This window comes from Electrophorus electricus, chromosome 3 (assembly GCF_041902795.1).
Source record: "Electrophorus electricus isolate QZ-2024a chromosome 3, ASM4190279v1, whole genome shotgun sequence".
Lineage (NCBI taxonomy): Eukaryota > Metazoa > Chordata > Actinopteri > Gymnotiformes > Gymnotidae > Electrophorus > Electrophorus electricus.
In genome coordinates, this window is record NC_137499.1 from 3,911,696 (window position 1) to 3,928,017 (window position 16,322).

The 16,322-nt window shown below is 39.8% G+C and overlaps 2 protein-coding genes across 2 annotated transcripts; one reads left to right on the top strand and one right to left on the bottom strand.

Moving 5' to 3' along the window:
- The first annotated feature begins 279 nt into the window (after nt 1-279).
- Nucleotides 280-5,821, top strand: sult5a1 (sulfotransferase family 5A, member 1). Its single transcript, XM_035531320.2, has 6 exons — nt 280-449; nt 688-896; nt 2,481-2,607; nt 2,695-2,792; nt 2,969-3,149; nt 3,372-5,821. Exons 1-6 carry the CDS (start codon nt 311-313, stop codon nt 3,563-3,565), a joined length of 948 nt encoding a protein of 315 aa, XP_035387213.1. The 5' UTR covers nt 280-310; the 3' UTR covers nt 3,566-5,821.
- Nucleotides 5,822-7,152: 1,331 nt separating this feature from the next.
- On the bottom strand, nt 7,153-9,956 carry hp (haptoglobin). Its single transcript, XM_027010702.3, has 4 exons — nt 9,839-9,956; nt 9,256-9,317; nt 8,367-8,638; nt 7,153-7,872 (listed from the first exon to the last, which is right to left on the bottom strand). Exons 1-4 carry the CDS (start codon nt 9,844-9,846, stop codon nt 7,363-7,365), a joined length of 852 nt encoding a protein of 283 aa, XP_026866503.3. The 5' UTR covers nt 9,847-9,956; the 3' UTR covers nt 7,153-7,362.
- Between the last annotated feature and the right edge of the window lie 6,366 nt (nt 9,957-16,322).

Sequence of the window (16,322 nt, forward strand, 5' to 3'; positions counted from 1 at the left end):
TAGAAAAAACACTGTATACTTTATACTGCTGAGACCTAAATAACAATGACGCAAGAGTCCTCATTTGAGGAAATTATCTCTCTTGAGGTGAACTTGATTGCATATTATGAACTTAATGGTTTCTCAGGTAATTTCCGCCAGATCGTTCTAAGTATTTCCCCACCCCAGTGCATGCAAGAGCTATTCTCATGTACTCTGGTGTCATCTGTCTCTTCCCCCATTAAGTATTTAAGATGTCTAATCTGACTTCCTCTCAGTCACACACAGATACAGACCAACAACACACACACACACACACAAATCTGCAAACATGGCTCGGCTGGATGTTACAGAGACCTTCCATGGCATCACCTTCCCTGGACACCTGCATACTCAGGACAGCCTCCACTATGCTACTCACTTCAAATTTCAGGATACAGACACATTGATTGTCACATACCCCAAATCAGGTAACATCTCTCATATGCTTGTCAGGTGGATAAGCTATAAAACTATTTTATTTTAAATAAACTGTTCCCTATTACGATTTCTTTGAGGTGTATTTGTGAAATATGTCAAATTTGTGTCAATATATGTCAAATTTGTGGTTTTATTTAAAAACAAAACAGGAAGTAGTTTCATCAGCAATTATATTTTGAACTGAAGGTTGTCTAGGTTAATGTCTACACTGCCTGTTCAACACTGTAGGAACCACGTGGATGCAGGAGATTGTTACTGTGATGTCATGCAAAGGAGACGCAGTGAGGGCTCAAACACAGCCTAATTGGAATAGGGCTCCCTGGCTGGAGCAGTACTACTGTCCAGATGTCCTGAACGCTTCGCAAGAAAACCGCATCCTCACCACACATCTGCCATATAACCTACTAGCAGCTGCCCTCAGTGGCTCCAAAGCCAAGGTGACAACACGCCATAGACAACACATACACACCCACACACACACACAAACACACACATCATGCAAAGTTTATTTACAGTTTGGCAAGTCATAATAACCTATAGTCTCGGTCATCAAATCAATAAAATTTGCGTATTCAGGGCAAGTGTTTTTTTATATACATTGCCTGGCCAAAAAAAGGTCACCACCTGGATTTAACTAAGCAAATAGTTAGAAGCCATTGGATAATTACTGCAAGGGTGATTATGTGCATTTCCACACGCACAATGTGAAGGGAACTCAAGGGATTGGGACTAAACAGCTGTGCAGCCTTAAGAAAATGACTTACCAGGGAGGCTAACTGGCAAAAATGGCTTCAGTTTGCTATGGAGCATAAAGATTGGACTCTGGAGCAATGGAAGGGTCTGGTGAGTCCAGATTTACCCTGTTCCAGAGTGATGGGCGCATCAGGGTAAGAAGAGAGGTTGAAGTACAGGCCTGTGGGGGCAGTGCTATAATCTGGGGTTGCTGCAGTTCGTCAGGTCTAGGTTCAGCAACGTTATGTGCCCAAAGAATGAGGTCAGCTGACTACTTGGATATACTGAACGACCAGATTATTCCATCAATATATTTTTTCTTCCCTGATGGCATGGGCATATAGCAAGATGACAATGCTAGGATTCATCGGGCTCAAATTGTGAAAGAGTGGTTCAGGGAGCATGAGACGTCATTATCACATATGGATTGGCCACCACAGAGTGCAGACCTGAACCCCATTGAGACATTTTTCTTGGGGAAAAATTAATGCAACTCTGGACATAAATAAATGTTGTAAAAATGCAGAGGCTTGTGGAAACAATGCTACAGTGAATGCATGCCGTAATCAACGCTAAATGCGGTCCAACGAAATATTAGAGTGTGTGACATTTTTTTTGGCCAGGCAGTGTATCTCCAGAAGGTTCGTTGCACAACTTTGGGAATTTTTGGAAAATAGTGAATGTGCCCAGAGATCTTTCAAGATCTTGATCTTGAAATGCAATTACAAAAAATACCTTCACTATCCAGTCTAGTTCAAATTCATTCTCAGTAAGAAAGAAAGTGTTATAAGATAAGAGTCAGCAGGGGCTACATTAACCCTAGGACTTGACCTAGGGATCAAGAATTTTCAGTGGCAAGTCTCCCTTGGCCCAGCAGTTTCGTTCAAGGCTAGCTTTAATTAATATCTGGAAAATCAGCCCTGATAACAATAAACAGTATTCATTAACAACGAAATATAATAAAGAAACATGGGTGTTGTCACCCACTACATATTAGTCATACTTGGCTATTATCATATTTGTTCTCACATTAGTTCTTGCATCTCATACCAGCAAGAGGTTCCAACATAACTAGAAATGTCAAACATTAATGCTGAACCCCCCACCGCCCCCGCACTCTCTCACACACACACACACACACACACACACACACACACACACACACACACACACACACACACACACACACACTCACTCACATATTTTACCAGCATTGCAGCCCAGCACTGTTGAAAGTGTTATCATGTATCAAAATGAAGGTCCACTTGAAATGACCCTTTGTTTTTCAGGTCATATATGTAGCAAGAAACCCTAAAGATGTGGCTGTGTCTTATTACTACTTCCATAAGATGGCCAAGTTCCTGCCAGAGTCAGGCACCTTTTCTGAGTTCCTAAGCGCTTTCCTGGAGGGGACTGGTTAGTAAAAAAAATACATTTTCAGTTATGATATTAAGCACAGTGATTTGGTTATATATAAATGTTTGCTTCTTCATTATATTTTAGTGCACTATGGTTCCTGGTTTGATCATGTGAAAGGTTGGACCAACAATGCAAGAAATATTCATAACTTCCTCTATGTCACATATGAAGAGATGTCACGGGTAAAATAATCCATCTTTATAATCTGTCTACTTATTCATAAATTTAGAATTCCTACAGGCAGTTTATACACCTGACAAACCAGGACTTGAATTAATACAAACAATAGTGTTGCAGTTCCTCTTGAACTTCCATTTGGCATGGATTTGGCTGAAAGTTCTGGCTTTGACTTTGATAGACTCTGCGTGCCTCTTTGGAGAGAGTGAGTGAATTCCTGCAGTGCCCCCTTGTGGAGGAGGAGCTAACCAGTACCTTGAAGAGCTGCAGTTTTAGCAGCATGAAGAAGAACTGCATGGTGAATTACTCACTTATTCCCCAGGAAATCATGGACCACAGGAAGAGCAAATTCATGAGGAAAGGTAAGCTCCCAGAACATCACATAAGATTTTCCTTGACAACCGATATGCCATCTGTTGTAAAAAATATTAGTAAGCTTTTAAAATCAGGATAAAGTGCTATTACATGGAAAGATGTTGGGGTTCTACATTATATATATATATATATATATATATATATATATATATATATATATATATATATATATATGCTTTATTCAAGCTCTGATTCCTTTCTTTGAGCAGGTAAAATTGGAGACTGGGTAAACACTTTCTCAGAGGAACAAAGCTGCACCTTTGATGCCATCTACACTTCCAGGATGGCGGACTCCTCTCTGACGTTTGTGTGGTGTAACCCAGAACAGGAGCCAATGCTGAAGTCAAGGAGAGACCCAGACCACCACCAGGCTCACCACATCCTGGAACAGACCCTTGCATAATGGATCTCTGTATGAATAATCATTCCATGTGTACTTATGTACTTATGTCTTGAGTTGCTTACAGGATGTGAAATATTTGATGTTTGTGCAGAGGAAACAAGGATTTTAGCTGAATCATAAATGCTTTGTTTGATTTGGAGGCATTGATTTCATAAAATGATTTTACCATTGTGTGATAAGCTAGCAAGGTAAGAAGACCTTGTGAAACTTATGAATATCTGTGTAGTAACTAATCATCAATACATTTTCTTGCAATGTCATACTAATGTCCATTTGTGGTGGTCTTTGTGCATTTGTGGAGTCAATAAGATGCAGCCAAATCCCTGGTGTTGAATTAGCACCAAAATTGCTATTACTGTAGCTGATAGTTCAGCGCAGATTTGGGGAGGCTTCCTTATCTTCCTTAAGCACATCTTATCTGATAGACTTTCTGTTCCAAAACATGTCGTTTGTATCAGCCATCTGAGTTGTACCATATGTTCTTATGCTTCATTTTTCCCCCCTATCTCTGAACCTCCTGTGACTGTGAATTCAAGCTGTCTGGTAGACTACTACTCTTTTCAACATACTGATCTGTACATTAATACAAGCACAACGTACATAATCGTTGGATTCTATAAGTCATTCATTAATAACACATTTATGTACACAGATCACAAAAGTCCTGAAATGTATGCAGCTCCAAAATCAGAACAACATCAAACCTTTCATTTTCTAATTAAAGTGCTCATGTAATTAAAGGGAAGCCTTACTCATAGGAACTATGATTTAAAATTGTTACATTTCTTAATCGTTAACTGACAAAATTAAACAATGTCCTCTTATACTGAATCGGCCCCTTCAGATGCACAAATAACAAGCTGAAGCTACAAAAATATACATTTTTTAAGAAGGTTATGAACACATCCAAAGCCCACTTCACAAAATTACAAACAATAAAATAGCACATTAAAACATTATTTTTATATATCCATCTAAAACAAGTTTAACCTCATCCAGAATGTTCAAAAATTCCAATTTGTACTTGACTACATGCAATTTACTTAACAAAAACTAGCACAAAGTCTGTGAATAAGAGTTAAGTTTCCTTGTGTCTGTCTCAGAGCAATGTCTTTGTCCACCGCAGAATACAATCACCGCAGAATACAAAACCTCTCCTTTCTCAAGAATGTATGGAATATGACTATTTCCATCTGGTACCAGAAAGCATCTGTCATAACACTGACAGTATATTATGAAATTCTGTGAAATTCCACATTCCTGGTAGCGGACGTTCAAGTTCAAGTTTGGCTTATTCGTCACATACACCCAGGGAAGTGCACCTGCAAATGCACTTACCTTCTGATATACTGCATATCATTTCTCTCTCATTTGGGTGTTTATATCAGCAAAGTGAACATGGCAGCCTGGAGTCAGTTTGTAGAACCTTGTTATAGGTGATCCTTGTATATGGATCAAAAATGAATGCATTATTTCTCACAAATACATACTTGTAGGTTAAATATAGATTTATAATTGCTTTTTAACTAACATCAGTCATGCATAGTATAATATTTTTCACCCACTGAATGAAGAGGCTGTTTTTAAGAAAGGTCAGAAAGTGCTGATATAACTCCAGCCCTATCCAATCTTCTAATCTGGTCTGACACATGAAGTGCGGAACGCTTTGCTGTCAATGACTGTCATATCAATGGGAGATGGGAAAATCATAGCCACTTACTGGGCAGTAGGCGTGTGGATGAGGCTGGAGACAGGTAGAGCGAAGAAGCTGACAGTGTGTGCTCAGCTGCTTCTCTGACTCACGTTCTCGTGCTGTCTCTAGGAAGCAGATACTGGTCAGCCATATCCTGAGAGTCTCAATCACAGGGTCTCTTATATGTACACAACGCATGCACACAAGCTAATCAAAGTACCCATACACATGCACACAGACACAAACATGTGCACACACCCACACACTTGGCTTTCCTTATTCGAACCTTTGTTAATAAACTCACTAACTAGCTCCCTGACCTTTGACATAACACAATATTAACACAAGATTAACCCAAGATTGGGTTACCTTGCCACGGTAACCCAAAAGTAAGAATTTGGCTTTTTTATTGTTTTTGATTAAACACTTTTCCTGAAACATATTTCAGTTGGAATAAAGATCTGGAAACCTACACACATGCGCGCACACACACACACACACACACACACACACACACACACACACACACACACACACACACACACACACACACACACACACACCATTATTAACTCATACTTGATTTGACCTGGTCTAATTAAAGTAAGGCATACCAAGTTTGCTGATACTTGCTGAGTATCAACATTTCATTAATGTGACATGAAAATGGCAAAATGTACTGACAAATATTGCTGTTACTCATTGTGGAACTAACAGTTCAAACACATCAAAGAGACCAAGTTCTGGATAAGTGCAAATTTATAAAAAATTCAAACATAAATTTCACCTCAAAGAGCTCAGGTTCATGTTCAAATCTTATTATTAATTTTTTGAAGATATTGGTTTGAGTTCAGTCAATAGCATGAATAAATAGGCCTAAACAAATAAATACATAGTATACAAACCTTTTGCCAATACCAATTAATGCCAATACCAATAAAAATCACTTTTTGTTCACAAAAGGAAATGTTGCAGATTGTGAAAAAAGGTTTGTATTTCCCTTTTTCTTACTCATTTTGAAGAAGTCTAAAATGGGACCGCTATTGTGGCTGTTCATTTATTTCATCTTCATTTTCAAAATATGTTATTTCGTTTAATTCAAAAACATATGGAAGAGACTATATTACCAAACAAGACGAGGCAGCTTTTATCCATTATGCAGACAAAAGGTTGCATACATTTCCTGAGGTTGTTAGATATGCCCCAAACGTAGCCATTCTAGCTTTTTGTGCAATTACGCACAGAAAAATGCATTTGCTGTGAGAATAAGAGAAACTGGAGAGAAACTGACCGTGACACAGCTGAGAATATTGCATACACCAAAGTGGCACATGCATGTGAGTGACCGGATTTCATTAAAACAAGAAGAAAAGAAGAAATAAAGCATGCTTTTGCAAAAAAGTGTGGGTAAGATATTGTGCTGACTCAGGCACGCAGAGCAGATGCACTTAACCAGATAGCAATGCCTGACAGACTTCAAGCATCAGAAAGCAGACGTTGATCCAGCAATCCAGTATCTTATGGACAGTGCTGGAAATTCCAAATAGAAAACAAATTATGCTAAACAAATTTAGCCTACTTGTTTGTCATCTTTGGTTTCTATGCTGACCATAATATTTTGATTTCTCACTGATCAGAAACTAGTAAATTAGCAACTGGTAGTAAAAACAGACAGAATCAGTATTGAAAGATTTCCATATAACAGTGTAGCACTGATGTAGAAGTAAATGAGAATGCCATTCTTGCCAAAACATCAGCTCTTTGGTAAAAGCAAAGACTTTTTCAAAAGACTGATCCAGAACAAAGAAGCAGGAAAGGAACTGAAACTAATGTGGAGGACCCACAAAAACAGACACAGACAAGGAGGGTGGAGCACTTTCACACACAAAGAAAATGAGCAAAAACACTATTTAATCATGACATATTTCTATTAGGAGGACATTTAAAGCATTAAAGTATTAGGAACAACATTTAAAACATTACATTTGAGCTAAATAATTGAACAGGACACTTCAGAATACAGAAATTTATTGACGTTGAATACACTTGGAAAATAAAGTGTGCAGTTAATCCACCCACATGCACAGGTAGAGCAGTGATAAATCTATAACATAGCATTCATGATTGAAGTGCGAAGAGAGGAGAATCTCTCGAAGTCCCCCCTCATGACACTGTGGATCCAGGGCAAGTAGGCGGACACCTTTGTGTAGACAGCCCTCTTCCCCGTGCTACAAGTCTTGTCATTGGAAAGTATGCCGCCGGCGTACACTCGGCCTGTGTCGGGGTCGAGAAAGGCTAGAGCTCCTCCTGCATCCCCAAAGCAAACGTTCTCACTGTACTTGCTGGGTTCTGTACAGAGCGTCTTCTCCCCTTCACACTCGGAAGCAACAGCCAGGGAGATAAACTTCAGAGTTTCCGAAGGAGTGAGAAGGATTCCCCAGCCCCAGCCAGCGATGACGCCCCGCTGCCCCTCTTTGTCAGCCAGGTCTTCGCCTCTCTCCGGAAGGGGGATAGGGAAGACGGTGTCACTGAAGATCACAGGTTCCTTCAGCTGAATCAGGGCAAGGTCATCATCCCAGGTGTTGTTGCTCTGGAAGCCTGGATGTAAAAACACCTGTAGGCAATGGGAAGTAGGTATTTTAGAAAGAAAAATTAAAGCATTTTCACACAGATACTTGAATGGAGAAACATTATATAAAAGTCCCTTCACCAGTACTTTTATTGTGCCTAAATGTTTTGTGTATTTCAGGTAGAAAGATCCCTAGGTACAAAATAATGCATATATGTTGGCAAATTCACAGTTTAATGAATACTGATTAGTACAATAAAATAGGCTTGGTAGTATTAAGTATTTTATGTATTCTAATCTGCTGAATTTTGTAACTTTTGTTAAACACATTTTAATAAATAAGTGAATTATTAATTCATTCGTTTTTAAAAAGTGGTAGGCAGAGGAGTCACGAGAGACAAGCCAGCAATAATAATAGTAGGGATAGCAGCAATCCAAACCGCTGCTATTTTTGCTATTGTTTTTAGCTTTAACTGTCTGCTAAATGCCGTAAATGTAAATGTAATGTCTGGCTAGCCATTGATGGCCCATGTATTTACCTTCTCCACTGCCACTTCTGTAGCGGGACCAGCCTCAGCCTGTCGGGAAATTCCTAAGTAGACCTTGGGGATACGGGGTGTTTCCCCTCTGGTGTGCTCTCTGCTCTTCCTCACAAAGAGGTTCCTGCCCGCAGTCAGAACCCAGCGCGGAGCGATCAGTGCTCCTCCCGCAAACCCCCCGTCCAGTATGTTCTCACTGAGGAAGACCATGGCCTGCCAGGGGACGTGAGTGGAGACCAGGGAGCCTCCTACCATACGCTTGCCCCTGTGCACTGCACAGTACATACAGCAGTCGTGAGCGTTCAAACAACTAGGAGCTATAAAGAAACTTTTTTACTCTTTTAGTATAAAAGATAATCCCTGAGTCTCCTTTTTGCTCTGTTAGAAATAAATTCAGGTTCCACTTTATGTGCAAAGGCAGTTAACAGAGCCTTCAATGAACACTTGAATACTAAATAAGAGTAAGGTCTGTTATTTTAGCAGCAGCCACTTTGAGAGAACTTATTTGATTATTAAGTTAATATTTGTCTTATTTGATCCTGCATTGTTGTGGTACTTGTGCAGAAAAAAAAAAAGCATTGCATCTGGCTTGTAAAATAGCCATGTATACACATACATATATATAATACTTTTTCAAGTTCTGCCACATCATTCAGGAGAAATGGATTAACTTTAATAGTGGCTATGATTTCTTAAGAGCTATTCTGTTGTTCTACAAGGCTCAATTCTCACAGGCTTATCATGGAAGTGATCCTGACAGCCTGAAAGACAGCAATGTTTCAGAAGAATCCATGACAGGAATAGCCTCAAATGTACAGTATGAGGTGGTTGTGCTGTCCACAGTAGAACCAAGCTACTGGCACAAGGAGCACTTAGGGTTACTTGTTACCTGAAAAGCTGTTCACTGACAAACAGATGGTAGAGCCCACAAGGAAAACTGCCACAGCTAGCCTGGGAAGAACCATAAGGAAAGAAAACTTTACACACAGTATAGATACACAACATACACAACAAACCACAGGAGCAGGCTGTTGTATTTCAAGAAAGTCCTTGTCTCCTGGTTAATAACAGTCAGTACTGGCGCTAACAGGAGTTTATTTGCAACACTTTGGGGTGAATTAAAGTTTCAAAACACAAAATCACCAAAGGAAAAAAGCTAGATGTGGCTTTCCTTTCTAGCAAGGTACAGAGTTCTTTCAAATTTTGTATTTGAATGCCCAATCTGGGATTTTTGAGCCTGCCCAAAACCAGCTTTGAGTTCACTCCGAGAGGCAGTGACGCACATACACTGTACAGTTTAGTAGACCAAATCTTGCAGCTTTGCTTTTGTCTAAAGCCCTAAACGTGATTTCACATTTGCAAATTTCGAACAATTTGCATGACCCAATTTGCATGACCCAATTCGCATGAAACAATTTGCATGAAACAATATAAATGAATAGTAGGAATAAAGAAGAGAAAAGTGACCATACCACTTCATGATAAGATGTTTCTTTGGCAGAAGTGTTCAAAGAAGCAGCTTCTTTTATTCTGGAAGCAGGCAGAGCTTGAAGCCAGAGATCGTGGCTTAGTACATTTATACCTACCAAACCCGTTTTCCCAAAAGTCCTATACACGTCACACATTCACAAATTTCACAATCAGAGACGCTCCAGCCTGGCATAGCATAGGGTTTGGGCCCAGTCCGCTGTGAGTAACAGAGCCAAAGGAAAGGCCCGGGGTCATCAGAGCCATGCAGGCTCCCTTTGGCCTCCGTAAATTCCAGTCAGTGGTGCAAAGCGCAGCCAAAGTACACAAGCAGAACTCTGCAGCAAACATGCATGAAAATTACTTTGTACTAGTGATCACAATGTGACCCCAATCAGGTGCTCCTGCAGCTCATCGTTGCCCTGGATTTGATTCCCAGGGAGCACACGTGTCCTACTGGCAAAATGTATGTTTCTCTGTATAAGATTACACATACTGCTGAATGTCGTAAGTGTAAACTAGGCAATGCTGTGAGTGTTTTTGGAGCTTACTGCAGTACTGGTAATAATATAATAATATTTGATTTAGCAAATAGAACTGAAAATTCGTGGAAAATCTGAATTCTTTAAAAAGAAATTGATACACTAATTATTTGAAGGAATTCACAATGTTATGATTATTATTATTATGATTACTATTACAATTTACATTTATATAGCACCATTCTCATACTCAAGGACGCTTTACAAACATATGTATATTAGCTTTTACAATTACTCACACACCGATGTCATAGATCTCAGCAACTTCTGGTAAGTTTCACAGGTAAACAGGGTAAACATCTGAATGTCTTGCAAAATTCTGCCATTTTTTGTCAATTGTGAAAGAAATCAAGCTTGTAGGTTACAAATGTGGCTATTAGCCATGAGTCAGAGTGTCAACAGCTATGACAGGTCCAGGTGGAAATGTTCTAGGGCAAAGTCCAGCATGTCATCGTCTCTCCACAGGTTTCACTCGCAGAGTTCTCTAAATAAGAACCCTTTCATTTACAATATCTGGTAGATGTACCTCACCTCAATGAGTGTAAAAATAATTCACACTGATTTTTTTTTCACTTTGTATGATATTTTATTGAAATGTAAGTCTAACAGTTTGGGAATAGAGGATTTTTACTGGATTGAGATATTTAAATTTTTGCATCAGTGGTCGTCAGTGAGTTTCTGTCCTTTTATCCTTGCCTTTTGTCACTGGCTTGATGAAAACTGTAACAAAGAATGTTACAATGAACATGAAAATATGGTAAGAAAACAAGACTTCCCAAAGCAGTTACAGGTAACTGCAAATTAAATGTCTCATCATAGAAACTTTTTTTTTTTGTTCAAAATGCCCCTCTGCACACACACATAAATAAGAATGTTGGAAAATTACAGAATCCTCACTAATATTAAGCAAGCTGTTGCTGGGCAACATATAGCCAAATATAAACATAAGCTAATACTGTTTCCTTTCTTGTGATGAGAGGTAGCAAATTAAGATAAATGCTAGTTTTGAACTAAACACTTAAAAGGGTAATTTAAGGGTGTAATTATACTGTCATTTCCTATATCACATGAAATGGAGCATGTTTGGAGTTAAGATAACAGAAAGATTTAAGATATATGATAGGGGTAAAGTTATGTACATTTAGATAAGCTATCTATTAAGAAGCTTACATAGGCTTTCGACACAGTAAAATAACATACAGTACAACATTTATTAGTATAGTTAATAGTATGCAGAATAAAGATTATACTCAAATGTTAAGCAGAGTCTAAATGAATTATATTAAATATCTCTGTAATCCTCCCTCCAAACTTAAAAATAAATAACAGACATAAGAACTGACCTTTAGTAAATTAAAGAACCTTCTGGACATTAATTTAATTTACGCCTGATGAACTACTAAACCATTGACTTTCAGTACAGACTGACACAGGCGTATAATCCAAAGAAGCAGCAAACATCTTGTGACACTAAAGAATTTACTGTAATACTTAAAAGTAGTAGCAGTGAATACATAATCAGTGAATTCATATAAAACATCATCTGAATAACTCACAGATTGATCACCATTGAAATATGTTATGCATTTTATTACTTCTTTAATAGATATACAGCTAATTCGCAGTTTTCAGTAAAACACATTCTTAGTCTGTGAATTATTTGTGCTCTTTGAAATAATTATACTGTTACTGGTGAAGCATGGTTTTGGTTCAGTAAAAAGCATGTAGATTAGGTTAAAATGCAACTAAAATCCAGGGTTTTCACTCACCCCACCTGCATTGTGATTTTTCTTAGAAGATATATATTACTCAAAAAACAATGTGTATGCTGAATACAGGCGGAGGATATTGGTGTGTTCATGCAACACAAGCCTCAAAGCCAGCTTGATATCTAGAGGTAGCAGCCATTCATATGATGTTGATACAACCAGAGTCAGAAACCATATCCTAGCAACACAAGCTTGGTCATAACAATGAGCCAACTACTATGCTGATGTTGGTAAGCTGAGAAGCTTCTTCAAAACGTAGCCTTTTGATACGTACTACACCACAAAGAGCAAGGGGCTCTCGTTCAATGAAAATTTGCGCATTTCTAGAACTCCTCGGTAATACTGTTGGTAACACGATTGGCTTGGAGAAAGAAAACTCTGAGTGAGCGTGGGGCAGTCTAACAGGAAGGCTTTGTCGTTTTAGCCATAAATAACCCTCATTGAAAGTGACTTTCTGCTGCTGGGAAATGTGATTGCTTCATGATAAACACAGTAAATGCAGATGGTTGAGTTAAGTCAGCCCACATAGGCCAGTAGAAATGATAGTTGAGGTCCTATTGGACATAACAGGGAAGAATTTAATGTTGATAAATGGAAGAAATTCAAGTCGTTACCATGTTCACGTTTCCTTATACTTACTATTACATATGTACACAAAGGTTTCGATTACCTAGACTGCCACGGTTGAGGATAAGAACATATATACATATGTTATCAGCTTGTCTTGATGTTCACGAAAAAAAAAACCAAAGAAAAAAAACCTACTCATACACAAAATCTATTTCGAGTCAGCAGAATGGTAAGAGATAGGCCTTCTTACTTAATACGATGCCATGACCCGTCCAGCAGTCAGCCCCGCTACTGGGGATATGTAATTTTGTGCAACCAATCCAACCAATCTTGTACTTCAGTTGGTCACATTCAGAGCTCAGGAGCAGGTGGGAGACCAGGCACGAAGCGGCAGCTGCTGTGGGGAGGTGGGTCCATCTGGCTGCACCGGACCACCCATGCCTTGCAACAGAGTGTGCCGTATTCATCCATGTACTCGAACCCTACGGTGTGTCAGAGACACCACACTACTCCCACCCGCCTCACCTCCTGCCAAACCACACACACACTCAGCAGGAGGAAACAGCAGGAAATTGTGAAAAGGGGTCCAAGCTCACAGCAGGGCCTCAGTCCCACCCCCCCCCCCATCCTAGCCAACCCCATAAACTCCCTCTCATTATCAAAGTTCCCTCTCTCACTAGTGTTTTGGGAGACCAGCTTGAATGAGGAATGAGCCCTGGGCTTTCAGGACGCAACAAGGCGCACCATCAAGCCGCAAGTTAGGCAGCGATTTGAAGCATGCTTGCACTGAGAGTGTAATTGCTCTCCAAGTCGTAAAAGGGAAAAAAATTAATTAGGAGAATTTCTACTTTGTGAAGACAGCAGTGCATTCTGCTCTGCCATATCTGTACCCTGCTGTTCCAGGGTGAACCAGGTCATTAGATTGCATTCGTCCAGTAAAATCTTCTTATTTCCCTTCTCATTTCTTCTTTTTTGGACACCAGACTTCAAACAGGTTTGGTTCGTTCTCGCTCTGACTGTGTGTAACCTAACTGGATAAAGACATAGATAAGCAGACACATTAGCATGGTGATGAAGGAGATCCAGGCCAATGGGTGGTACGGGCTCTTAATAAGGCACTATTGATGGGGATGCGGTCTATTAGAGCCTGCAGATGCATTACAGATGCAAGTGGTTCAAGTGACCTCCAGCAGAGCTCTGAACATGAGCTCCCCACTAGGGGATGACTATGTGTCTCTTCTAAAAAGAATATTTTCCCCTTTTGCATTCTTAATTGAATATTGAAATATTGAAATCAGCCTGCTCACAGGGCGGCTCACACTAGCTACACACAGCCAGTCCTGATCTTGAAAACACTGCACATAAAAGTCATTCTTCTCTTCGTAATATGCAACAGTGATTACCAACTCCCAGTGGCGATGTGGCTTACGTTATGTGAATGTGCCCCAGTGTTCCAGTTGTCATTAACAATTTTTTTGTGCTGTCTCGCTGCGTCACTGTCTAGCAGACAGGTTAGTGGCTGCACATTAGAGTCCCTCTGACTTTTTTTTAAAAATGAATGTTTGGGAACAGCATGAGGTTTTTAGAGGTTAGCTGAATATTCATCTCTGCTATCTCTCCTGTAGAGATTTGATCAATGTGACTCTCGATATCTCATTAGCTAAATTGCTTTAACAGTCAGTTTGGCACTCTGCATTTATTTTCATTGAGCACCAATAGGCCTCATTTCTTAGCTAAAATGTGCAAAGCTCGCAATTTCATCCTTTCAATCTCCTGCTTGATCTGCTCCACCCACTCACAGAATCATGTCCACCCCATTCTGCGGACAAGGTGGTGTGTAGATTGACTGACACGTCATGTTTCACGGCCCCAGGCCCAGAGAGGCGTGTTCCCTACATGCCTACAATTAACTCAGTGCATTTCCTGCAGCACTGCAGCACTCTGGGACTGGTGTTGAGGTCCTGTGAGAACTCTGTCATCCTCCGCTACCAATGAGAAAGCAGTCGGTCAAACTCAGACAGACCCCCAGCAACAGACACCATATGGCACCACTGAGACTCGAGCTCAGGTCAGGCATAGCAAGCCTGTCCCCTGACGGGTCAGAAACTGAAGTTGATCATAACATAGACTCTACTGCCACAAAAACCTTCATGCTGTTACGTGTCTGAATGAGGCAGACGCGTGCAAATCACTACTGATAAGGCTTTATTGAATAAGGGCATTCCCGATACGTTGTCAAATAACAGGCAGTGGTCCAAAACAAAGAACCAGGAGTGCAGGCAGAAGCGCCAGAGGGCATATCCAGAAAACCAATGTATTAGAAAGGCAAAGTCTGAGACACAAAAATGCTGACTAGAGAAAAAACACCACTCAGTATGCTAAGGGGAACCAGAGCAATACTTCAAAAAGACTGCAAATACGAGAGAAACAAATACACAAAACTAAATAAACAAACAGATGTACACAATTAGAAAGCCCGGGATGACGATCTAGGTAGACAATGCTGTGAGGTGGGTGCAGGTTCCGAGTCTTCTACCTGATGGGAGGGGAGATGATGGGAAATCCAGGCCGCGGTAGCCAAGCTGGTAGGAGGTGTGACACATCCACATGACTGCCACTAGAGTGCCTCTACAAAGATGTGCGGATTTATATCTTATGGACCCTGCACATTGCAGTACGTTAGTTATCATTGCTCTAGGTTCATCTGCAGTACTGGAGCATGTCCACATTACAGAATTAAAATGTTTGCAATGTAAACAGTTAACGACGAGCAATGTGAAAGAAAACAAGTGTAGACTAAATGTAAATGACAGGCAATGTAAATGAGGATTCTTCAAGGCCAGTGCTTTTTAATGTATATGTTCTATTAGTCTATATCAAGCAAAAAATCTGATCTGAATAGTAGTAAGTAAATGATTTTATGAATGTTGTGCAGGGCATACAAATCCTGCGACAGCATACAAACAAAATAAAATTATGCAGCATTTGCAAATCACCATGCACAGGCAGAATGTGATGCCATATAGAGTAAACATGATGCTGGGAAAAGAGATTGTGTAGATGTGAGCATGTTGACCAGTACACTCTAGAGGTGTTAAAGATGGTGGTTTCTTTATTTCTTGTGTGCAAGTTCACTGTTAGAAAGAACCATGTCATTTGAACTATGCAAAGAAGAATAGATTTCAGAAATAAATATTATAAGTGTGATTTTTTTAAAAACATGTTGCTTCGGTGAGTTTACCTTATGACTATACAAATATCATAACATGATAAGTATGCATGACATTGACGTCAACTTGGGAATAAAACATTTATCACCTGTACTGCAAATCAGTTTTTAATTTCTGATTAGCGAGGGGTTACATGCAGGCAGATTTACATGCTAGTAGAAGAGAATGAAAGTTATTTGGCTGTAGAGATAAAGAACTGGAGCTGGACACTTGGGTGTGTATGAATGTAAGCACATTGTGTGTGAGGGGGTGTAAGGTGGAGTAGTGAAACAGATATAGGTCACAGAAGGAGAGAGAGAGAGAGAGAGAGAGAGAGAGAGAGAGAGAGAGAGAGAGAGAGGGAGAGGGAGGGAGAGAGAGAGAGAGAGAGAGAGAGAG

Coding starts and splice junctions, on each gene's coding strand:
- hp (XM_027010702.3), bottom strand. Junction 8,639..9,255: donor GTCAGTGAACAGCTTTTCAG/GTAACAAGTAAC, acceptor TGTACTGTGCAG/TGCACAGGGGCAAGCGTATG. Junction 7,873..8,366: donor CAGAAGTGGCAGTGGAGAAG/GTAAATACATGG, acceptor CATTGCCTACAG/GTGTTTTTACATCCAGGCTT.
- sult5a1 (XM_035531320.2), top strand. CDS start 311: ATGGCTCGGCTGGATGTTACAGAGACCTTCCATGGCATCACCTTCCCT. Junction 2,793..2,968: donor CATATGAAGAGATGTCACGG/GTAAAATAATCC, acceptor TGACTTTGATAG/ACTCTGCGTGCCTCTTTGGA. Junction 3,150..3,371: donor GAGCAAATTCATGAGGAAAG/GTAAGCTCCCAG, acceptor TTCTTTGAGCAG/GTAAAATTGGAGACTGGGTA.